Here is a 25,101-nt window from a genome sequence, read left to right as displayed (position 1 = left end):
CAATGTGAAAGGGCACTGAGGGGTTCACATTCCGTAAATGGGCTGTATAGGATTCACTGTGGCATGTAGAAAATGAGAGAACTTCCTCTTCCAGCTGCTGTTTTAGAGTTCAAAAGGCTGGGGGGTAATTCTCCAACACAGAGGCTCGAGCATAGTGCTTAGCAAAGAGCTCAGCAGTCACGTTTGTGTCAGTACATAACTCGCCATTTATGGTAACACCAGGGACAGCTGTTGGGGCCTGGTACTTGAAAAGAGGTTTTATCTTTGCCCAGACTTAGGAAGGTGATGTGTGGCACCAAATGGTGGAGACTTATCTCTCTCAATACTACTACTGTTTGATAAGGTAGTGAACACAGGCACGGAGCCATTTAAAGGGTATGAGGTGCTCCAGCGAAGGATGCTGCTTATGCCGCTGTGGAGTTCGCCAACACTCCTTAACTGCTTCAGCGACTTCCGGCGACCACCAAGGGACTGCCTTACACCTTGGGCACTCTAAAGAGCGAGGGCTCATGTTTTCTGCCACAGAAGCGATTGTTTTAGTCACCTGCACAATCATCACATCAAGGTTCCCATATAGGGGAGATTCACTGGTGACTGCAGAGGTGAAAGTTTCCCAGTCTGCCTTGTTTAAAGCCCATCTGGGCAGGCATCCATGGGCTTGACGCTGGGACAGTGACAGGAAAATGGAGAATTGGTCACTACCACACAGGTTGTCATGAGCTCCCAGTGGATAGATGGGAGAAGTCCTGGGCTGCAAATTGATAAATCAATGGCCAAGTAACTACCTCAAGCCACACTGAAATGTGTGGTGACCCCAGTATTTAAGAGGCAGGGCGGAGTTCGAACTGAGGCAGTAAAGTTTCGACATCTCTGCCTCGCCCAGTAAGCATGGTGCCACCCGATAAGGAGTTATGGGCGTTAAAATCTCCCAAAAGTAGGGAAGGCTTAGGGAGTTTATCGATCAGTGCTGTTAATACACTCAGAGATACATCATCATCTGGAGGAAGATATACATTGCAGACAGTTATTTCCTGCATCATCCTTATTCTGACAGCCACAGCTTCAAGAGGTGTTTGAAGGGGCACAGGTTCACTACAGACCGAGTTTTGGACATAAACACAAACTTCACTTGACACTCAATTACAGTAGTTATGTTTCCTGTAGTGTCCCTTATAGCTGCAGAGGGCAGGGGTCCGCATTGTTGGGAACCAGGCATGCAGAAAGCAGGTGTAAAGCTTAGCAGTTGCCATAGCCCAGCCAGGCAGTGGAAAAAACAGCTGCAATTCCATTGCAGGATGACGTTGTGAGACTGGGAATGCATGGAACACTCAATGAGGCAGTTTATGCCTCAGGGTCACCTGCTGCCACCGACTTTTTGCCTGAGCAGTCTATATCCACTTTGTCTGAGAGTCCGGTGAGATCTAGGTCCTCAGCAAATGCCAAAATCTCCACCCCATCCACAGACAGAGAGCTAGTAGGTAGTGGTGGTGTGGGTACCACCGCAATTCCCTTGGTCTTGGGGACCATCTTTTTAGATTTCTCTCACTGTTCCTTGGGTTTCCCTGGCTGGGAGGACTTCACTGATACAGTTTCCAGGAATGAGGATGAGTGTGAAGCCCTGCGGCCAGCTGCTTTTGGGTTCTTCAGCCACTGGTGGGTGTCATCTTTCCTACTAGCAGAAACCTGGGAAGGGAGTGACCCAAGGGACCCCTTCCAACCAAGAGCAGCCAAAGGAGTTTTATGCTTCTCCAGCTTAGAAGTGGGGATGAACATCCCAGATGGTTGTGGCATGTTGCTCCTGAAGTAGGTGGTGCAGGAGCAACAGGGAGGGAAGTGCCCCCACCATCAAGGGGGCAGGTGTAGTCTTCTGAGTCAGAGATAACTGGGGTTGGTGGAGCTGATGGGGCTAGAACTGTTGTAGCAGTGGCATAAGATGTTGGCATGCATACAGGATGTAGGTGTTCGAATTTCCTATTGGCCTCAGTGTAGGTCAATCGGTCCAGGGTCTTTTACTCCATGATCTTCCTTCCTTTCTTTCTGGAGAATCCTGCAGTCTGGCAAGCAAGGCGAATGGTGCCCTCCACAGTTGACACAGATGGGAGGCATGGCACATGGAAAATTGGGGTGTGATGGGTATCCGCAATCTCAACATGTGATGCTGGAAGTACAGCTGGAAGACATATGACCAAATTTCCAACATTTAAAGCACCGCATTTGGGAAGGGATAAAAAGTTTTACATCATGTTCGTAGACCATCACCTTGACCTTCTAGGGTAATGTATTACCCTCAAATGCAAAGATGAAGGCAGTGGCGGCAACCTCATTATCCCTCAGACCCCAATGGACACACTGACCAAAATTTACACCTAACCATTCTAAATAGGCATGCAGCTGATCATTGGACTGCAAAAGAAAGTCCCTGTGAAATATGATACCCTGGACCATATTTAAGCTCTTTGGGGTGTGATGGTTACAGAAACATCCCCCAGCTTGTCACAAGTGAGTAATGCCTGTCACTGGGCAGAGGATGCTGTTTTCATCAAGACTGACCCTGATCTCATTTTGGACAAGCCTTCCACTTCCCCAAACTTGTCCTCTAAATGCTCAACAAAAAACTGAACCTTCATTGGCATAAAAGACTCCCCATCAGCTGTCTAACATACAAGGTACCAGGGTGAATAAGAGCCACCACCATCCTTAGTCTGACATTCCTCCTATGGTGTGGCCAGGGAGGGGAACAATTTGGGGTTTTACTTCTGTGCATTGAACTGAGCCTGTGAATGCTTAGAGACTAATGGTGTTTGACTATCAGCAAGAGATGATGTACTACGCTTCATCGCTTGTCATCCACCCTGATGCCATCCACTCCAACCAGAGGTCTTCCCCACAGGCGTCACCCAGCTGCAGGATGGCCATTGCCAGGAGTCCAGATGCCCCAGGGGGATGGGCATCTGCCCCTTGGCATACATGGGGAGTTAATGTCGCAGGCATCAGCAGAGCAATCCCTGTGTGTTCAGGGGGCTACAGCCAAAAGGGTACATGGTGGCCCCACTGTGCAGGATATCAGGTGCAACCAAGCAAACAAGTCCATTATCATCTTCAGTGTAGAAAATGATACTGCACAGTTGATGGAAAAATATGCACCCAGGAGGGCGATGTTGCCCGACAGTTGGAGAATGAGCGGAAGTGCAGATCCACGTCGATGAAGGCTGCGATAAGACTTAGCGCATGATGGACACGATGCACTATGTAAGGTGTCCTTACCCAATTGGCTCGCTCTTCGGGAAAATTTTGAAAAATGGAGGTCCAACTCTACAGGGGACCATCACAAAGGCCGGAATGTGAGACTCTCCTTTTAGTCACCTCTTACGACAGGCAGGAATACCTTGGGCCTATTCTAACCCCCAGACCCATAGGGGGTCCCAAACAGTCCTTTATTTGTTAGTTGTAAGAAATTTAATGATTTGCCTAAAACATAGAATAACAAAAGTAAATGTCATTTGTGAGAGGTTTTTTGAAAGAGGATTCTTATGGATGAGCAGTTCAGGTAGCTGATAGTTGTAATTTGTGGCAGGGCTTTGAGAAAGAATTTTAAAATGAATATTGGTCCAAAGAGTGAATTTTGCAGAGGAGAGAGATTTGACTCTAGGAAGGGTACTGTGAAAAGTTCCTGTCAGCTTTGGATAAACAAACTGAAATATTTGGGCAAAGAGGTAGGTACTGAATCAATAATTATGGGTTTAAGAACTAAGTTGCCTCAGAAAGTTAGAGAATTGCTTGTACCTGCCCCTAGGGGTTATATTAGTGATTTCTTGAATTATGTTGATAAAGTGGAGAGGGTGAAACCCTCAGTGGAAGATCGTAGGAGAAATTTTGATGACAATGATCAGCCGGGGAGAGAATTTCAGGTCAATATGATGAACAGGACTAATTACAGCAGTAATTCAAGGAATGGAGGATAGCCAGTATGGGCACAAAAATGTTTGGAGAAATTTAAGTAAAGGAAATGGAGGAGATGATTTTAATTCTGAACCAAATTATTTACACTAGATAACACTCCAGTTTTGGCTCGCAGTAGAACAGTTAGTGATGAAGAGCCACTTGTATATAAATGTGCTGTAATCAAAGGTAAGGGCAATGTAAATGAGAGTAGTAAGATGAGCATAATTACTATTTCTAGTGAGAGGTTGAATGATGGTGTGGGTAGCAGTGTTTATCCAATAAAATGAGAGGAGGAATTTACTGTAATGTGCACTGAACTAGAAGTAAAACCTACCAGCACATAGGGGGTTCAACATTCTGTGTTGGATTCATTATGCGGCAATAATGCTTACTCCAGCTATCCGTCTTTTTTATGTTTCCTGAGGTAGTAAAACTCTTCTATCTTATCAGTAATTTATAAGTGAATCAGAATTATTCTGTCTTTGACTTCCATGTAATTTTGTACAGTAGGATGCTTTATTGTAGGAATATTTTAGAAAATGTTTCTCCAGCATTATTTATGTATATTATGTTTTGTTAGATATAAGAAATGGAATCTTAAGAGGATGGAAGAAAATACAGTGATACCATGGTTGAAGAATTTCTGTCAAACAATGAGAAAAGGTAAACTGAAAATGAAAGGTGTCAGCATATGTGGATGATAATTACCATTGAAGTAATCAGCTCATGCGTGAAATTAGTATAATTTGGTGAAATTAGTTTAATTTTGTGCAGCAGCAGAGACAATGTGCAGTATAAACTCTCTCTAATACTAGAGCTTAGTATTAATTGTGGTCAGTGCAGTCAATATATTGAGATAACTATCTACCCATAGAAGCATGTCATGGTAAAGCCTTTTCTAATATTAAGGAATTACAACTTTAAACCTAGTTGCCTGGAGTAATGTGTGTGGAAAGAATAAGCAAGATTTGTATGTACACCCTTCTGGCTAGAATATCAAGCAATTTGATGGGATACAGTGAAATAATAGTTTTTCTGAGGGATAAATTTGTCTGATGGGAAATGAGAGTTAGGTTTGCCTTAGCATAAGGACCCGTTACTGTGGAGTGTATTTCAGTAGAGCCAATTTTGCATTAGATAAGCAGAGCAGGTATTTAGTTATTGAATAATGAAACAATAATGAAATAATAAACTAATGAATGAAGTTCGCTTCTTAATGGTTAGGGAGCCTGTCTACAGTAGGAATATTTTTTGAGAGTGCACTCCACTAGTTAACGAGTTAAGAAATTTAAGTAAAATAATGGAGCTGAGAGGCATGCTTGAGTAATAAAAAAGGTAACTCTACACAAATGGATGTGATGTAACTATCTTGATGATCTATTTTTGAACTAGGCTACATGGGGTACTGTGTATATTGTGCAATTCACGACACTGCAGCTGGGAATGAGCAGGTAACAGAAATAGAAATATTGTAGTGATCTCCAAGTCACAATGCTGCATCATTGGATCTATAGGTTATCTGAAATACTTAAATATATTTGTGTTCTGAGGAATTACAAGCTGAAAGTGGTAATGCTGGGATGAAGAAAGTAATTTTGCTGATTAACTGATAACTGTGGTGCTAAACTGATGTGAATATTCTGACAGGTCAGTTCTTTGGTAACAGTTTATGATTTTTTGAGGACTTAGTCTTCTGATTGAAGAGTAGTGCTCAGCATGGAGTAGAGAAATGGGACAATGATTTGGTATAACTTCCATACCTTTAATTTTGATTTCAGTAGCAATTAAGTTATATGATGGCGACTATTTATTTTTTTTCATAATGTAATGATTAGTAAATCTATGCTACTGCACATCTTGAATTTTTGCTATTTTTCAAATGGGAAAGAAACCAAATTCTTTCAAGTTTAACTAGTTTCAGACAGTTATGACTTAGAGTAATGTTTTGTAGTGTAATGTGCACTCGATTTTAAATTTTTACTAGTCATTTCCTTTTGTACTATAGTCAATTTTAGTGCTAATTATTGTAATGTTATGATAACTATTTAATGTACCTGTTTATGATGTAATGATTATCATCTGCCATTAGTGAAACATTTTTTTTAGACTTACTTAGAAGTAAAAGTAGGTGTACTAAAGTAGGGTACTTTGATTTTTTCATGTACTGTGGCAGAGGAGAACAACCTTCAAGTGAACTGGTAGCAATGCATTTACTTACTAACTGCCACTTTGACCTGTTGATGGTGTGGACAACTTTGTGAGAAAATGTGTAAAAGCTCATTAAAAGAGTGAATGTGCTTGTGAAAAACACCAAACATTGAGCAAGTGAAATTTTCTGTCTATTGCAGCTCATGAGGATTTGTTATTTTAAGCAAGATAGGACTTATCAAATGACATGTATCTTTAAATGTATTCTTCACTTACCCAAAAAGGACATCACTTATGATGAAGAGGCAAAATTTTGTTGAAAGCATAACTTGTGGATATTTTACGTAAATGTACAACACACTGTATGTAATTATTTTGGGATTTTCACATGGCCAGTTCACATAAGTTAGAATTTGAAAAAGAAAACTATGTATTGTAGTTTTGTTAAGATCTCTTATGTAATATTTTAGTGTGTGTGTGGATTTTAAACACAATTTCTGGGGTCACTTGTGGTCATTGACTTGTCCAGTTAGCTATTTGCAATATCTACACTCCTGGAAATTGAAATAAGAACACCGTGAATTCATTGTCCCAGGAAGGGGAAACTTTATTGACACATTCCTGGGGTCAGATACGTCACATGATCACACTGACAGAACCACAGGCACATAGACACAGGCAACAGAGCATGCACAATGCCGGCACTAGTACAGTGTATATCCACCTTTCGCAGCAATGCAGGCTGCTATTCTCCCATGGAGACAATCGTAAAGATGCTGGATGTAGTCCTGTGGAGCGGCTTGCCATGCCATTTCCACCTGGCGCCTCAGTTGGACCAGCGTTCGTGCTGGACGTGCAGACCGCGTGAGACGACGCTTCATCCAGTCCCAAACATGCTCAATGGGGGACAGATCCGGAGATCTTGCTGGCCAGGGTAGTTGACTTACACCTTCTAGAGCACGTTGGGTGGCACGGGATACATGCGGACGTGCATTGTCCTGTTGGAACAGCAAGTTCCCTTGCCGGTCTAGGAATGGTAGAACGGTGGGTTCGATGACGGTTTGGATGTACCGTGCACTATTCAGTGTCCCCTCGACGATCACCAGTGGTGTACGGCCAGTGTAGGAGATCGCTCCCCACACCATGATGCCGGGTGGTGGCCCTGTGTGCCTCGGTCGTATGCAGTCCTGATTGTGGCGCTCACCTGCACGGCGCCAAACACGCATACGACCATCATTGGCACCAAGGCAGAAGCGACTCATCGCTGAAGACGACACGTCTCCATTCGTCCCTCCATTCACGCCTGTCGCGACACCACTGGAGGCGGGCTGCACGATGTTGGGCCGTGAGCGGAAGATGGCCTAACGGTGTGCGGGACCGTAGCCCAGCTTCATGGAGACGGTTGCGAATGGTCCTCGCCGATACCCCAGGAGCAACAGTGTCCCTAATTTGCTGGGAAGTGGCGGTGCGGTCCCCTACGGCACTGCGTAGGATCCTACGGTCTTGGCGTGCATCCGTGCGTCGCTGCGGTCCGGTCCCAGGTCGACGGGCACGTGCACCTTCCGCCGACCACTGGCGACAACATCGATGTACTGTGGAGACCTCACGCCCCACGTGTTGAGCAATTCGGCGGTACGTCCACCCGGCCTTCCGCATGCCCACTATACGCCCTCGCTCAAAGTCCGTCAACTGCACTTACGGTTCACGTCCACGCTGTCGCGGCATGCTACCAGTGTTAAAGACTGCGATGGAGCTCCGTATGCCACGGCAAACTGGCCGACACTGACGGCGGCGGTGCACAAATGCTGCGCAGCTAGCGCCATTCGACGGCCAACACCGCGTTTCCTGGTGTGTCCGCTGTGCCGTGCGTGTGATCATTGCTTGTACAGCCCTCTCGCAGTGTCCGGAGCAAGTATGGTGGGTCTGACACACTGGTGTCAATGTGTTCTTTTTTCCATTTCCAGGAGTGTATCTGGTCAATCCAATGAGGGGGTGATTTGACGAAGCAAGTAGGAGAATTTTTACTTCCCCCCCCCCTCCTTTTGCTATCTGCCTCCTTAAACTCGTTTTTTTCACTTTTGAATAATTGTCATTAACATACATGAATATAATCTGCATTTCCATAAAAGAGAAAGGTTGGCCCTCAGTTTTAAATAACTTAACACCAGATCTGATTTTGTGCTTAGTTTTATGTATGTAATTGATTTTCTTATTTATTTTGACTATTACTAGTTAGTATCTTTCATTATAGGGCAAAAATCAGTAATTTTTTTGTAACAAATTATATTGTTGATGTATAAACAAATATGAAGTCTGTACTAATTGCAAACATTTGGAAAAAAATTAATAGTTTTCTTGAAGGATCTATTTGGCTCTATCCGAAAAAATGTTAGCAAAGCCAGCCCTTAATTCCAAAGTAATTAACAGTTTTGTCAAAAGTATTGTTTGTGTAACTATGTATGTTAATTTTGTGATTTAAACAAGTAATTCGGCGTAACTCTTGTTGTAGAAGAAACTGTTAAAAAGAACAAAGATTTCAATGTATTCAGTTAATTTAAGGAGTTCAGTTTTAATCGTAATTTCTGAAAATTAAATTTTGAACAATGTGTAGTTCCAGAACCTATTATTGTGGTGATATGTAAGGGCCCGATTTTTGGTCACGAGACCGTCAGTCGACAGCCATGTTTCAGACGAGGAACCTGTGTTGGTTAGAATGACGACAATGCATGAACTAAACAGTGAAGTAAGTGTTACACAAATAGACTGTGTGTTAAAGCAATGACAGTGTCTGTTCCATACGTATCTGATTATTCCGAAAGAACTGTGAATTACGTGGTTATGTTTTTACTATTAATGAGGCTTATGGGTAGTTAGAACAATAGTACACAGCTATATATAACTGTGTATTATTGGGAGTTTGTGAAAAGTGAATGTAAAAGACTGAAACACAATTGTGCATTGTCGGCTACATCATTTACAGTAGACAGTACTGCACACCCAACACCTATTTTTTCAGCCAGTACATCAACAGAAGACAACAAATGAAGAAATAAAGTAAGCCAACTGCTAAAATTTTAAGATGCAAGGTAGAACTAGAGTGACGGTGACATAGGGAGGAGCCAAAGAATACTTTCTGCAGCAGTACTGCCACATGCTGTACAGGTCATCAGTTTGTGTCCCACTTTTTGCAGTAGTTTATGATTTGACATGTCTGTTTTCTGGACGGTTGAGACACACTTTCACAATATTTTAGTTCACTATAACATTATACGTATGCACAAACAAAAACACTCACTACCGAGGCGCGCACACACACAGTGTATACTTTGTATACATTACATAAACGTGCTTCTGTTAATGTTCCTGCTCTCTTAATTGGCACCTTATTCAATTTTTATCTGACAATAAAACAGAATGCTCAATCTTGAAAATTCACCAGTTATGATTCCTTTGAATTATCTTTTTTTGGTAACTTCTCACCTGAAGTCTTTTTCACATACTGTGGTATAATATGACAAGTTTCTTACCTGCCCCATCATTCCCATGAAAGCCCAAGTCTTGAATGTTCGTAATGGTACACTCACTAAGTACTCATGGAAGAAAGCACTTACAAAGAATACCATCACACTTGCTACTGTCCTTCCATAACCCATCTCAACCAGTGGTAAATACAAGTGCCTGTAAAACAAAATTAACAACAACAATAATAATAATAATAATAATAAACACACAAAATAAATCATTTTACAGTGCTTTAATCTTTACTTTGTTATATAAGACAGTATCTTAAGTAAAGCTTTAAGTGGACAAGTTAACAGCAGTCTTGTACTTTTGTACTGTGTTCAGAAAATCTTACAAAATCCTTGATGCTTTTGTCTTTGTCCGTGGACCTCAACCTTCGCTTATCATACCAGCACTGTGGAGCTGTGAAAAGCATCTCATTTTCACATTACTGTGTAATAACAAAGCTTACCTTACAGCCCAGCGATGCACAGGCATGTTCCATGTTCTCCAGAATATATCTATGTTATTTGCATTCCACCAATCACAGTAAAAATTTCTGTCAGCGAAGTGCAGGAGTTCACCCACCAAATTTAAGAATGAATGAAATAATAAATAAAAGCCGATCAGCCACAGTAAATGGTTTGGTATCTGAAAAGATGGAGGGGGAAAAAATAAAGGTAAGTGATTAAATATTTCAGTCGTGGTATATAAATGCATCAATATGAGCAAAATTACTTACAGCAAGTTTTAGGAGACGTTCAGTTGCCTTTGCTACATCCATATTCTGTAAAGATATTGAGACTTAAATAGACCACAAACACACAACAAAATTAAAGTTTTGTTGCTCTATTTCTCTAATTTTTTGTACATGGGGGGGAGCAGGATTTCTAATATACTCACTGAAAATGGTATGAGTGAATTTTTGACAGATGGTATGATCCACTGCTGACACAATGACATCATTACTTGGAAACCAACTAGAACTTCCAATATCCTCTTCAACAAAAACCTGGAACAAGCAATGTGAAGTTTGGCTCATTTTTCAGTGTCCTCCTAGATTATTAGACTACAGAAATTGTCACTTGTATTCACAAATCTCTAACAAAAACCTTACGAAACGAAAAGGAGAAATAAAGGACAAAGGAAATAATAAAAAACATGAATTCTTTAAATGCAATTATAGTGCAACAGAGAAAGAATCTTGATATATGTGTAGTACATAGCTTTCACATCTTGTTATGATTACAGAAGAGAATTTCACAAAAATATCTTAACTTGTATGTAAAATGAAGTGGCAACCATTCATCTGTTGTGAACTAATGTTTGAAGCAGAGAAACATTTAACATGAAACAGTATTAACACTAGCTTTCAACCCACGCCCGCGTGCAATCCTTTCATGCAGGAAATTATGAAGTAGGTCAACCATTCACAAATTGTTCATCAATATTAGAGACAATGAGTCCTGAAGTCTATACTTAGCATGGAGAACCAAAAGGAGAGGGCATTTTACCAAGGTATGAGCCAATATCTTTAAGGCTGCACAATCACAATGTGGACGTGGCTCATTACACACAACTGGATTAACCTGGTACGACTGATGCAGAGATGACGTAAGACTGTGGATTCCTTCGAGCAGAAGGAAGAGTGTAATGACACAATCTCCCTGATTGTGCAGAGTATGTTAAATAGTGCAGTAGCCCACCAGATGACATTCCATTTCTGAGTGAGCAGAAATCTCATGTGCAACTGCAAACCTACAGCTAGGATCAGCAAAGCTGACAGGGAGCAAGTAACTGCTCCGCTAGACAAACTTTGGCTGGTTTGTTCTCCAGGACACCCACATTACATGGGACCCAGAGAAAAGAACTATAGGCAGCACAAAGGAAGGTCAGCAAGGTGGTCATGAATAGTAGAGACCACAGTGCGGCAAGAACAGCAACACTCAATAGCCCAGAGACTGCTCATTGGGACAGTATGATTTAGAATGTGATCAACGGAAGGAAGTTTAATAAAACACAGGGCTGTGCTATCAGCTGTCACCTCTGCTGTAAATATAGTACATGGTCCCAGCAGTGAATGGCAGCCCATACTATCAGAAAATTAGAAGTGTATCCTGTCTGATCCATAGTTGTAGAGCTGTCAGTAAAAGATACTATAGCACCCTGGAACTCTTTAAGAATTGGATGTAATAGATGCCAAAGTAGTCTGCAATGACACTTTGGCTTTAGGGTCTTTGAAGATATCAGTCCCAATCCACAGTCTGGACACCATAAAAGAGGGAGTGTATGAGAAAGCAGAGTGCATGAGAAAACATCTTAGCAGATGGAAGCAATGCAAATTACAACTGGTAATCCCACCAAAGTGCAGTTATCACAATGACACCCCTCATATGAAAAGGGAAAGGGATACATGAGCTGATGAGGGAGTAGTTGAATGGCAATTGCATAGGAGACCAAGAATTGGTAATGTCCAATTTTAACAGGGAATATCCCCAATTTGCAATGGGGCTATCTACGAGACCAGTCCAGAAGGTACCAATGGCACATGTGTGCCACAATTGTGGACCAAGTCTAACAGTTTCAGAGCTGAAAGAGCTACCAAGTCAAACCTGACAACTATAGGCCAGCTGGGACAAAAGAAGAGCCCGGTAAATACAGGTAACAATGGCATTATCTGCACCTCGAGATTATGCACAAGGAAGCTTAGAGTGTTAAACCTCCACACACAGCTAGCCTTCAGGTGATAAATATGTGGAAACCCTGTCAGCTTTTTATCAGAATGGAGCCCCAAGAAATCTGACTGTGCTACAACATCCAGGGGCTGGATACTAAAGTAGAGTTCTGGGTCAGAATATACCTTGGTGTGATGGCAGAAATATATAACCCTTGCATTTGTAAGAGAGAATTGGAAATCATGGGAAAGAGCCCATGCAGATGCGTGCCTGATACCATTTGAGCAATGGCTACAGAGTGGGAGCTGTACCAAATGGAAAAAATTGACGACATTCAAGACATTTCATCAATGGCCCAGCAGCGGTCACTAGCCCACTGATTGTGATGAGTGATTCTCAACACACAGCCCTGTGGGACACCCTTTTCTTGGACCTGTGGGAAGCTGAACAAAGTGCAGGTTGGCTGATTGGTTTAAAAGAGGGGGGCAGGGACCAAACTGCTAGGTCATCGGTCCCTTGTTCTGAATAAAACAATACCACAAGGGTGAGAATAAAACAAATCGGACTTACAACACAAAACTGAAAGAAAGGAAAAATCACAAGAACAATGGAAGGGCAACAAACACTTAAAGGGACAAAAGCGGACAAGAAAACCACAGAGACACAAGAAACAGGTAGAAGAGATTAAAATGAGAAAGCAGATTACCATGACTGGCTGACCATGAGAATAGAAAGGAGAAGCTAGCCACAAGCAACACATTAAAACCTCCTTCCTAGAAGTACTAGGGTGAAGGACACACGTTAAAACTTACATAGAAGTATAAAACCCACTCTCGCAGTTAAAACTAAATCAGCCTATGAGGTGTCAGATAAAATTAGCAGCAACAAGTGGGGTAACCGAAGATTTTGTCGCAGGGCAGTCAAAGTAGGACAGTGCATCAGAATATAGGCCACTGTCAACTGGGCACTGCACTGACACAGATAAGTCTTCACAGTGCAGGAGGTAGCCATGGGCCACCCAAGCATGGTCAATGTGGAGCATATGGAGAACCACAGAGTCCCTGCGAAACACCTACATGGAAGACTTCCACACATTCGTAGTCTCCTTAATAAGCAGTTTGTTGTATGTACTGTTATGCCATTCCATCTCCTGAGGTTGAAAAACCTTGTGGCATAATATTGAACATATGTCAGTTTCAGAGATGCTCATCCCCAGAAGCAGTTTTGTGTCATCTGGTTGGCCAGCCTGTCAGCTAGTTCATTTCCTGGGATTCTGACATGTCCTGGGGTCCAGACAAACACCACTGAATGATTGGACCATTCCAGGGCATAGATGGACTCCTGGATGGTCACTACCAAAGGATGGTGAAGTAGCACTGGCAATATCTTGTAGGCAGCTCAGTGCACAGAAGAAATGACTCACCCAGGCATGAGCAGATGTGCTCTAGGCATGAGACATGGCCACCAGCTCTGCAGTGGAAACACTGCAGCCATCTGGCAAGTAGGGCTGTTCAATATTTCCTCCACGATCATACATGAAACCTACAAGACCATCAGCCATCAAGCTGTCAGTGTACACTACTTCATGGCCCTGATACATGTTGAGGACAGATAGAAAATAAGAACGAAGAGCTGCAGGGTTAACTGAGTCCTGAGGGCCATGTGAAAGGTCCAGGCAAAGCTCCAGCCTCTGTTTACACCATGGAGGTGTATGCGTATGGACCTAGAGGAGAGGTTGTAAAGGAAAGGACTCCAGTTCAGACAGAAGGGACTGGATGCGAACTGCAGTCATGAGCTCTGACCTGGGTTGCTGATGCGGGAGATGAAACACTATGGTTGAGAAAAGGAGACTGTAATTAGGATGCTCAGGAGAGCTACAAATGTGTGCACTGTAACTGACCAGCAGTTGTGCACGTCTGATCTCCAACGGAGAGACTACAGCCTCCATCAGTACACTGGTCACTGGACTCAACCTAAAAGCTCTTGTCACTAGTTTAACTCCACAGTGGTGCACTGGGTCAAGTAAATGCAACACTGAGGGCGCCACTGACCCACAAATCACACTCCCATAGTCAAGGCTGGATTGAACAAGAGCTCTGTAGAGCTGCAGCAGCATGGAGTGATATGCACCCCAGTTGGTGTTGCTCAGGCAGCAGAGGGCATTGAGGTGCTGCCAACACTTCCGCTTGAGCTGACAAAGGTGTGGAAGCCAAGTCAAACAGGCATCAAAAACAAGTCCTAAGAATCGTTATGTCTCCACTACAGCTAGTGGATCATCATTAAAATAAAGTTCTGGTTCTGGATGAATGGTACGATGCTGACAGAAGTGCATGACACGACTTTGAGGCTAAAAACTGGAAGCTGTGGGCTAGAGCCCATTGAATGTGCCTTGAGGATGGCTTCCAGTAGGCACCACTCAGCAATACCAGTACTGCAGGAGCAGTACAAAACACTTAAATCATCTGCATATGGAGAAGGTGCTGTGCCCACTAAAAATAGAGAAACACTCAATACAGAGCCCTGTGAGACCCCTTTCCCCTGGATGGGGTGGCACTATGGGAGGCACCAACTTTGACAATGAAAGGATGGAGAGACAGGAAATTTTGGATAAAAATTGGGAGTGGGGCCCGGGAGACCTACTCATAAAACATGGCAGGTATATTATGTTGCCAGGTTGTGTCTAAGCTTTTCGTAAATCAAAAGAGACAGCAACCAGGTGTTGGGATCCGGAAAAGTCTGTTCAGATGGCAGACTTAAGGGACACAAGATTATCAGTGGTAGAGCGACCCTGGTGGAAACCTCCCTGGCATGCAGCCAGTAGGCCATGTAACTCCAGGACCCAACCCAACCGCTGACACACCATACATTCTAGCAGCTTACAAAGAACATTGGTAAGGCTGATGGGCCAATAGCTATCCACATCAAGCTGGTTTTTACCAAGTTTGAGCACAGGAATGATGGTGCTCTCCCACCATTGTGATGGAAAGATGCTGTTGTGCCAGATCCAGTTGAAGATGACAAGGTGGTGTTGCTTGTAGTCAGACAACAGATGTTTAATCATCTGACTGAGGATCTGATCTGGTCCAGGAGCTGTGTTAGGGCAAAGTGCAAGGGTGCTGAGGAGCTCCCACTCTGTAAATGGGGCGTTATAAGGCTCACTGATGTGTAGTGAACGAGAGGACCTTCCCTTCCATCCACCATTTGAGGGTGCGAAAGAATGGGGGCTAATTTGGTGACACAGATGCTCTGGCATAGTGCTTGGTAATCTCATTTGCATTGGTAGGTAACATGCAAATTGATGTTAATGCCAGGGACACCTGCTGGGGTCTGGTACCCAAAAACAAGTCTGATCTTCATCCAGACTTGTGGAGGTGATTAATGGCACCCAATGGTTGAGACATATCTCTCCCAACAGTCCTGTTTCCATCTTTTTGTAAGCTGGAAAACATGGACATCAAGCCGTTTCAAAACTATTAGGTGCTTCAGGGAAGGGTGCCACATATGTAGCTGTAGAGACCATCTACAGTCTTTAATTGCCTGAGCAATGTCCAGCGAACACCGAGGTATTATCTTTAGCTTGGGGGGGGGGGGGGGCACCTCGATGAACACAGGATCGTGTTTACCACCCCAGAAACAATCTTTTGAGTGACCTGCTCAACCACCACATTGATGGTACCATGTGGGCGAGATACACTGGTGACAGCAGAGGTGAAAGCTCCTCACTATCTTGTTTAAAGCCCATCTGGGCAGGCGTCCGTGAGCATGTTGCTGGGGGAGTGACAGGAAGATGGGGAAGTGGTTACTACCATACAAGGCACTGTGGGCTCTCCAGTATACAGGTGGGAGAAGCCCTGAGCTGTAAAGTGATAAATCAATGGCCGATAAACTACCATGAGCCACAATGAAATGTATTGGGGCCCAGTATTTACAAGGCAGGGGTTGAGCTGAGACAGTAAAGTTTCAACATCTCTACCTTGGCCAGTATGCACGGTGCCACCCCAAAAGGGGTTATAGGTGTTAAAATCTCCCGAAAGTAGGAAAGGTTTAGTGAGTTGTTGAATCGGTGCAGCCAAGACCAGGGGTGAGACACCATCTGGAGGAAGATAAATGTTGCAGGCAGTTATTTCCTGCATTGTCCTTATCCTGGCAGCAATAGTTCAAGAAGAGTTTGAAGGGATGCAGGTTCACTACATACCGAGTTCAGGACAGATGCAAACTCCGCCTGACACACTATTATATTCACTACGGTTCTTGTAATATCCCCTATAGCTGTGGAGGACAGGGGTCTGCATTGCTGGGAACCATGTTTCCTGGAGGGTAATGCAGGAAGCAGGTGTAAAGTTTAACAGTTGCCGTAGCTCAGACAGGTGACTGAAAACACTGCAGCAATTACACTGGAGATCAATGTTATCGTGAGGCAGGGAAGGCATGAAACACTGAGCCAGTTCACGCCCAAGGGTCACTTGCTGCCACTGACAGTTCCTGAGCAGTCTATATCCATTGTGTTTGAGGGTTTGGCAAGGTCTAGGTCCTCAGCAGATGCCAGAATCTCCACCTCATCCTCAGACACAGATGCAGACGCAGACGTTGTAGGTTGTGGTGGTGTAGGTGGTGCCACAATTTCCTTGTTCTGGGAGGGGGGAGGGGGTCTTTTTGGATTTCTCTAGCTGCTCTTTTGATTTCTCTGGCTGAGAAGGCTTCTTTGATTCTGTCTCTGGGACTGAGGCGGTTCGTGAAGCCCTATGACCAGTTACCTGTGGCTGCATCAGCCACTGGTGGGTGTCTGGTTTGCCACTGGTATGAACCTTGGAAGGGAGTGACCCAAGGCACCCCTTCCTAGTGAGAGGAGCCACAGCTGTCTTACACTTCTCCAGCTTAGAAGTGGGGACTTATGTCCCCAATGGTTGGGGGAGGGGGGTGTTGCTCCCAAAGTAGGTGGTGCAGGAGCAACAGGGGTAGAAGTGCCCCACACCATCAAGAGGGCAGGTGGAGTCTTATGGCACTGGGAGCCAACTGTAAGAAGTGGAACAGATGGGGCTGGAACAGTAGTTATAGCGGCAGTATAAGATTATGTCATGCACACGGGATGGAGCCTTTCAAATTTCCTCTTAGCCTCAGTGTAGGTCAGTCAGTCCAGGATCTTGAATTCCATAATTTTCCTTTCTTTTTATAGAATCCTGCAGTATGTTGAGCAAGGCAAATGGTGCTTTCTGCTGTTGACACAGATAGGAGGCGGGGCACATTGAGTATTGGGATGTGAAGGACGTCCACAATCCCAACAGGTGATGCTTGAAGTACAGCGGGAAGACATATGCCTGAACTTTCAGCACTTAAAGCACCACATCAGGGGAGGGATACATGGCTTTACATCACGGCAGTAGACCATCACCTTGACCACCTTGGGTGATGTGTCACCCTTGAAGGCGAAGATGAAGGCACCGGTGGCAACGTGATTATCCCTCCGACCCCAGTGGACACACCAGATGAAATGAACTACTCACCGTTCTAAATTGGCGTGCAGCTCATCAGACTGCAAAAGAAAGTCCCTGTAAAATATGATACCCTGGACCATATTTAAGCTCTTGTGGGTGTGATGGTATCAGAAACATCCCCAGCTTGTCAAAGGAGAGTAGTGCCTGTGACTGGGCAGAGAATGCTGTTTTGATCAAGACTGACTCAGATCACATTTTGAATGATCCCTCCACCTCCCAAAACTTGTCCTCTAAATACTCAACAAAAAACTGTGGCTTCATTGACATGAAGGATTCCCATCAGCTCTCGAACATAAAAGGTACAGGAGTGAATAAAATTCGCCGCCATCCTTAGCCTGGTGTTCCTCCCATGGCGTGGTTAGGGAGGGGAACGATTTGGGATCACATTTCTGCACATTAAATTGAGCACTTGAACACTTAGAGACTGTTGGTGGTTGACCACCAGCAGGAGATGACATACTATGCTTCATGGCGTGTCATCCGCCATCATGCCGCCCACTCTGAGCAGGGGCCCTCCCCACGGGTGTCACCCAGCCTCAGCAAGGGCCACCTGGCAGGATGACCCTTAACATAGACAAATGTAATGTATTGCGAATACATAGAAATAAGGATCCTTTATTGTATGATTATATGATAGCGGAACAAACAATGGCAGCAGTTACTTCTGTAAAATACCTGGGAGTATGCATATGGAACGATCTGAAATGGAATGATCTTATAAAATTAATTGTTGGTAAGGTGGGTGCCAGGTTGAGATTCATTGGGAGAGTCCTTAGCAAATGTAGTCCATCAACAAAGGAGGTGGCTTACAAAACACTTGTTCGACCTATACTTGAGTATTGCTCATCAGTGTGGGATCCGTACCAGGTCGGTTTGACAGAGGAGATAGAGAAGATCCAAAGAAGAGCAGTGCATTTCATCACAGGGTTATTTGGTAAGCGTGATAGCATTACAGAGATGTTTACCAAACTCAAGTGGCAGACTCTGCAAGAGAGGCACTCTGCATCGTCGTGTAGCTTGCTGGCCAGGTTTCGAGAGGGTGCGTTTCTGGATGAGGTATCGAATATATTGCTTCCCCCTACTTATACCTCCAGAGAAGATCACGAATGTAAAATTAGAAAGAGATTCAAGCATGCACAGAGGCTTTCCAGCAGTCTTTCTTCCCACAAACCATACGCGACTGGAACAGGAAAGGGAGGTAATGACAGTGGCACGTAAAACGTCCTCCACCACACACCATTGGGTGGCTTGCGGAGTATAAATGTAGATGTAGATGGCCATTGCCGGGAGTCCCAATGCCCCAGGGAGACTCATTTACTCCTTGGCATACGTGGGGCGTTAACAGTGCAGACATCAGCAGAGTGATCCCTGTGTAATCGTCAGGGGGCTACAGCCAACAGGGCACTTGGCAGCCCCACCACAATGGACTGGTTACCGTGCTGAATATCAGATGCAAACAATCAAACAAGTCCATTACCATCATCGGTGCAGAAAATGATACTGCGCGACGGATGGAGGAAAAAACACCCCGGGGAGGGGGGGGGGAGTCCTCACCCAGCAGCTGGATAATGAGCAGAAGTGCAGATCCACATCGAGAAATGATGGGGTGGGTCGGACAAAGTGCAGACTAACCTGGAACAACTGGTGGGATAAAAACTGATGAATTAAAAAAATCAGTAGTCAGCTCTCATGGAGGGTAACTATAATGTGATAAAGCAGTACCTTACACCTCATGCAGATCAAAAGAGACTGCAGTAAGGTACTGGACTTCAGAGTGAGCCTGTCAGATTGCTGCTTCAAACCTAAGCAGACTGGTGGTTATGGATCATCCGTCTCAGGAACCACACTGATGGAGGCATGAAAAAACCTCGAGAGTTCAGAAACTAGCAGAATCTGTTGGCAACCATCCTTTCAAGCAGGTTACAGAGTACAATGGTCACGCTAATCAGCTGGTAAGTGTCAACAGATACAGGGCTCTGGCCTGGATTAAGGATTAGGACTACTATGCTATGTTGCCATTTTGAGGCAAAGGCACCTTGCAGATAAATACAGTTGAAGATCCTAAGGAGATGTTGCCTTTGGGGAACGTTCAGGTGTCTGACCATCTGACTGAATTTAATAAGGACCTGGGGCTGTGTTGTGTGATTAGGCAAGAACCTGAAGTAGTTTTGATTCAGTCGAGTTCTTCATAGGATTCAGTTTGGTGGGCAGTGAAACATAAGAGGATCTCTTCAACTCGTCATTCTGCAGTAGAAAGGTAGTAGGATAGGAAGAGGACACCAATGCTGTTGCAAAGTAGGTTATCTGGCATTCTGCAAGAACTGTTGAATTGATACAAGACCCAGAACAGCTTCTGATCATAGACCATGGCGCTTGGCCCTTCCAGTATTCCTTCTTACTGTGTAATTACATAATGAGCCTTAGCACACAGTAGCTTAAAAGTGATAAGATGGGTTTGCAAAGGAGGATGTTAGAATAATTGTAGGGCTCAACAGGTAGCACTGAAGTGGATATGAGAACCATCATTGGGGAAGCACATATCATGGTCTGTGAGAAGCTGATCAATGAGAAGCCCTATTAGGTGAATTCATGCACATTTAAGACCCCCTTTAGGAGAAAATGGGGGAAGGGGGGGCGGACATGTTTTATTGATGTTGTCAATTCAACATACATAAGTCACCCGGAGGTAAGCAAACATTGCAAATGTTAATCACTGAGGTCATTGGCACCCACACTTCTATTGCTGCCAATGAAATTTGAAGGGGAAGCCATTTACTGATGACATCTGTACAAATCTATGTACAAACCCCTCCAGATACCCTCTTGAGACCAACACAGTTCTGACAGGGGGCACAGTAAGCATGGAGCATTGGAGAGTGGTCATCAGTGAATTGTGTTTCTTGAAGAGCAATGCAAACCACTGAAGAGGAGGAAATAAAGTGTTATAGTTCTGGCAGGTTAAAGTAGTAGCCATTTTATTTACACTGAATGATCACATGACTAGTGGCCAGGTCAGTCATGAATGGGCCAGGAGGACTGGTCTCACTACAGGATCACTGCCTGTCAGCAATGAGAATGAGACCACATCAACAAACATCAGTTCAGAACCCAACTGCATGAAACAGTTTGACACTCACAAGAGCAGCAGAGAAAGCTTGTCCCAATTGTTATTACAGTTCTTTTCACACATAACCTTTGATTGGCAAGGTTTGTTCAAAGGGCTCTCTGCATTGAGCATTGGGACAGAACAAGATTGGTTGGTTGGTTGGTTGGTTGGTTGGTTGGTTTGTTTAGGGAGTAAAGGGACCAGACTGTAGTGTCATCAGTCCCTTTTTCCACATTCAAACAGGTCTCAGGTTAAAAGCATTCCCGGAAGGAGTCGGGAAAAGTAAAAAGCATTAAACTAGCTTTGAACCACACTGCAAGACAAAACGAAAGTTGCTAACAAAAAGGGGAATATTTACACGAAAAGGAAACAGTAGTGGAAAGCATTAAAATAATATTGCAGATGGCCTGGGCTGGCTGACTGCAAAAATAAAAAAGATGAGTCAGCCACTCTGCAGTGCACTGAAACCTCCAACCTAAACAACAAGGCTAGAGGCACACAGAGAGGAAAAAAAAATCAACACCAATGCGAACAAGAAGCAAAGAAAGAGTGAGGAAGAGTTAAAATGGAGGGAGGGTGGAGGCCCGGGAAAGAAGGGCTGATGTCCACCCTTAGATTGAGTGATAAAAACCCCACCCTCACGAATGAAACTTTAAATATCAGCCATTGAGGCATTTTCTCAAACCACCATTGGGAATGTGGTGGGAAGGTTAAAAGTCCACTGCAGAGTGGCCGAAATAAGGCAGTTGAACAAGATGTGGATGACAGTCATGTGGAAACCACAGCAACACCATGAAGGGTCCTCACGACAGAGGTGGTGCCATGAGTTAGCCAAGGATGGCCGATGCAGAGCCGACGAAGGACAACAGAGTGCCTGTGAGTGGCTCGCATGGATGACAGCCACACATTTGTTGTCTCCTTGATAAAACATAGTTTATTTAGTGTACTTAGTAAGCACCATCAAGTATCCCAGATGGTGAAAACTTTACGGTGAAGGAGTGATGAGAGATCAGTCTCTGGCAGGCCAATATCCAGAGTTGGTTAGCTGATAGCCCATTGGCCAGCCTGTCATGAAGGCATTGCCTGGGATCCCGACATGCCCTGGGGTCCAAATGAAGGACACTTAATGTCCACTGTATTTGAGGACATGAAGTGACTCCTAGATAGTCATTACCAAAGGACAGTGAGGTAAGCACTGGTCGAGGGCTTGTAGGCTGATTAAGGAGTCACTACAGATGACAAAGGACTGACCTGTGCAGGAGCAGATTGGCTCAAGAGTACTAGAGATTATTTCCAACTCTGCAGTGAAAACACTGCAGCTATCCTGAAAGGAGCACTGTTCCGTATGGCCAAAGTGAGCATAAGCAAAGCCAATGTGACCATCGAGCCATTGGTGCAGACTATTTCTGAGCCCTGGAACTGGCTGAGAATAGATAAAAATTACTGGCAGAGGGCCTCAGGTGGAACTGAGCTTTTCGAGTCTTGCAATTCATCCAGATGAAGCTTTAGTCAAGGCATGGACCATGGAAAAATACATGAATGGACCCGCTGGAAAGCTCGCTGAGGGAAACTGTCAAGTGCAATTAGAAGTGACTGGACATGGACTGCAATTAGAATCACTGATCTGGGCCAGCATTGTGGGGGATGGATCATCATGTTAGGGAAAAAGGGAGATGGTAATTTAGATGGTGAGGGGAACTATGACGTGGGCAGTTGCTGTTGCCTAATCCGCAATGGAAGAACGCCAGCTTCTATGAGGAGGCTGTACACTGGGCTGGTTTGGAGAGCTCCTGTCCTAAGTCAGACGTCACAGTGGTGTGTAGGGTCCAGCAATTTCATCACTGAGGGTGATGCTGAACCATACATCAGGCTCCAATAGTCAAGACGGGACTGCACAAGGGCTTTTTACAGCTGCAGCATTCTAGGGCAATCAGCATCCCGGTTGGTGTGGCTCAGGCATTGAATAATATTAACACGCTGCCAGCACTTTTCCTTATGCTGGCAAAGATAGGGAAGCCAAGTTAAGCAGGAGTCAAAGAACAGTCCCAAAAAGCAGCAAGTCTCCAATACATTACATAGTTGGTCATCGAAGTAAAGTTCCGGATGGGCATAGACAGTACGACAATGACAGAAGTGCACGATTTAAGTCTTGGCAGGTGAAAATTGATAGCCATGATTGAGAGCACCATAACTGCACTTTTTATGTGGCTTTCTGCAGTCGATGTTCAGCCACACCAATAGATGAGAAGCAGAAGGAAATACAAAAGTCATCAGCATATAGGAGGGGAGATAGGGAGGATCCCACTGCTAGTGAAAACCATAAATGGCACTTAAAAAGAGGGGGATACTCAGGACAGAGCCCTGTGGGTTCCCATTTGCCTGGATATGGAACAGACTGTGGGAAGCACTGACCCAAACTCAAAGTGCCGAGTGACAGGAAGTTCCGTATAAAAATTGGGTGTGGATCCCAGAGGCCCCACTCATGCAGAGTATCAAGCATGTGGTGTAGCCAAGTTGCATTGTATGCTTTCATCAGGTCAAAAAAAATGGCAATACGGTGTTGTTGCCAGGAAAAGGCCAATTGGATGGTAGACTCCACGTGGATCAAGTTGTCAGTGGTGGACTGCCCTCGGCAGAAACTGACCTGGGACAGAGCCAGATGCCCCCCTAGACTGAAGGAGCCAACACAACCGCTGGGTGACATGTTCCAGCAGCCTGCACAGAATGTTGATGAGGCTGATAGGCTGGCAGCTACCCACATCTGGCTCATTTTCACCAGGATTTAGCACTGGAACAATGATACTTCCCGCCACTAACAGAAATTCACCAGTGTTCAAGATGCAGTTCAAGACAGCAAGGTGGCAGTGTTGGTAATCTGCTAACAGATGATTAATCATTTGGAAATGGATGTGGTCTGGCTCAGGGGACATGTCAGGACAGTCGGTAAGGGCATTAAACTATTCCCATTCTCTGAATGGAGCATTATATGCCCCAGGGTGGCATGTAGCGAACAATAGATGATGTGTTCCACCCACTGTTTGAGAAGATGAAAGGCACAGCTGTAATTCTCAGCCACAGAGGTGTGAGCATAGTGCTCAGCCAGACCCCCTACTATTATGACTGAATTGGCGGATACAGTTCCAAGTGTGGAAATTCCAGGGACACCTGCAGGGGTCCAATAACTGTGAAGGCATCTGAGCTTGGTCCAAACCTGGTAAGGAAAGGTTCATGTTCCAGTGTTGGAGATTTATCTTACCCAACATTCCTGCTTCCATCATTTGAGGAGTTGGTGGACCCAGGGACAGAGCTGTTTGAAGGCAGTGAGGTGCTCCAGGGATGAGTGATGCTTATGTCATTGGAGAGCCCACCTATGGTGTCTAATGGCCACAGTGAATTCTAAATGTCATTAAGGCATTTACTTTCACCAGGGGCAACCTGAGTAACAAGGGGTTGCTGATTCAGCTGCGGCAACAATGATAGTGGTGATCTTCTGTATCACCTCATCGATGGGGCCATGCAACAGAGATTCAACAGGGGTAACAGAGGTGAAAGCATCCCAGTTAGCCTTGGGAAGAGCCCATCTGGGCATGCATCCAGGTGAGGAACATTGGGTGGAAAGTGATCACTACCTCACAGGTTGTCATGATCTCTACAGTGGATAGACAGGACAAGGCCAGGACTGCAAATAGAGAGAACAATGGCCAAGCATGTGCTGTGTGTCACACTGCAATGAGTGGTGGCACCTGTATTGAGGAGGCAAAGGTTGAGTTGAGTTAGTAAGTATATCCTTGACATCTTTCCCACGGCCAGTAATCTTAGTTCACCTCCACAACAGGTTATGGGCATTAAAGTCACCCATAAGCAGAAAAGGGGAGGGGAGTTGGAAAATTAGTGCAGCCAATATGTGGTGCAGCATTTCACCATTTGGAGGAAAGTAGATTTTACAGATGGTAATTTTTTGTGTTGCCCCCACCCTGACAGCCACAGCTTGTAAAGGGATTTGAAGAGGCACACGTTTGCTACAGACATAGTTAAGGATATAGATACAGACCCCATTTGACAGTCTGTCACAGGCAGTACAGTTTTTGCAGTACAACCAATAGTCACGAAGAGCGGGGGTCCACACTGCAGGAAACCAGGTTTCCTGAAGGGCAACACAAAAAGCAGGTGTAACACTTGAAAGTTGTCACAACTCAGCCAGGTGGGAGAAACAACAACCACAGTCCCACTGGAGGGT

The 25,101-nt window shown here is 44.5% G+C and overlaps 1 protein-coding gene across 1 annotated transcript in view; it reads right to left on the bottom strand.

Annotated features, from left to right (window-relative positions):
- LOC124615682 (diacylglycerol O-acyltransferase 1) overlaps positions 1–25,101 on the bottom strand; it is a 153,724-nt gene that overhangs the window by 3,970 nt on the left and 124,653 nt on the right. Inside the window, exons 8-11 of the mRNA XM_047143712.1 lie at positions 10,495–10,603; positions 10,334–10,378; positions 10,064–10,242; positions 9,618–9,768 (exon numbers count right to left, since the gene is read on the bottom strand). Coding sequence (XP_046999668.1) covers positions 9,618–9,768; positions 10,064–10,242; positions 10,334–10,378; positions 10,495–10,603 — 484 coding nt within the window. The remainder of the gene's footprint in view (positions 1–9,617; positions 9,769–10,063; positions 10,243–10,333; positions 10,379–10,494; positions 10,604–25,101) is intronic.

This window comes from Schistocerca americana, chromosome 5 (assembly GCF_021461395.2).
Source record: "Schistocerca americana isolate TAMUIC-IGC-003095 chromosome 5, iqSchAmer2.1, whole genome shotgun sequence".
Classification (NCBI taxonomy): domain Eukaryota; kingdom Metazoa; phylum Arthropoda; class Insecta; order Orthoptera; family Acrididae; genus Schistocerca; species Schistocerca americana.
Note: the sequence above shows the minus strand (reverse complement) of the source record. Positions and strands in the feature narration are given on the sequence as shown.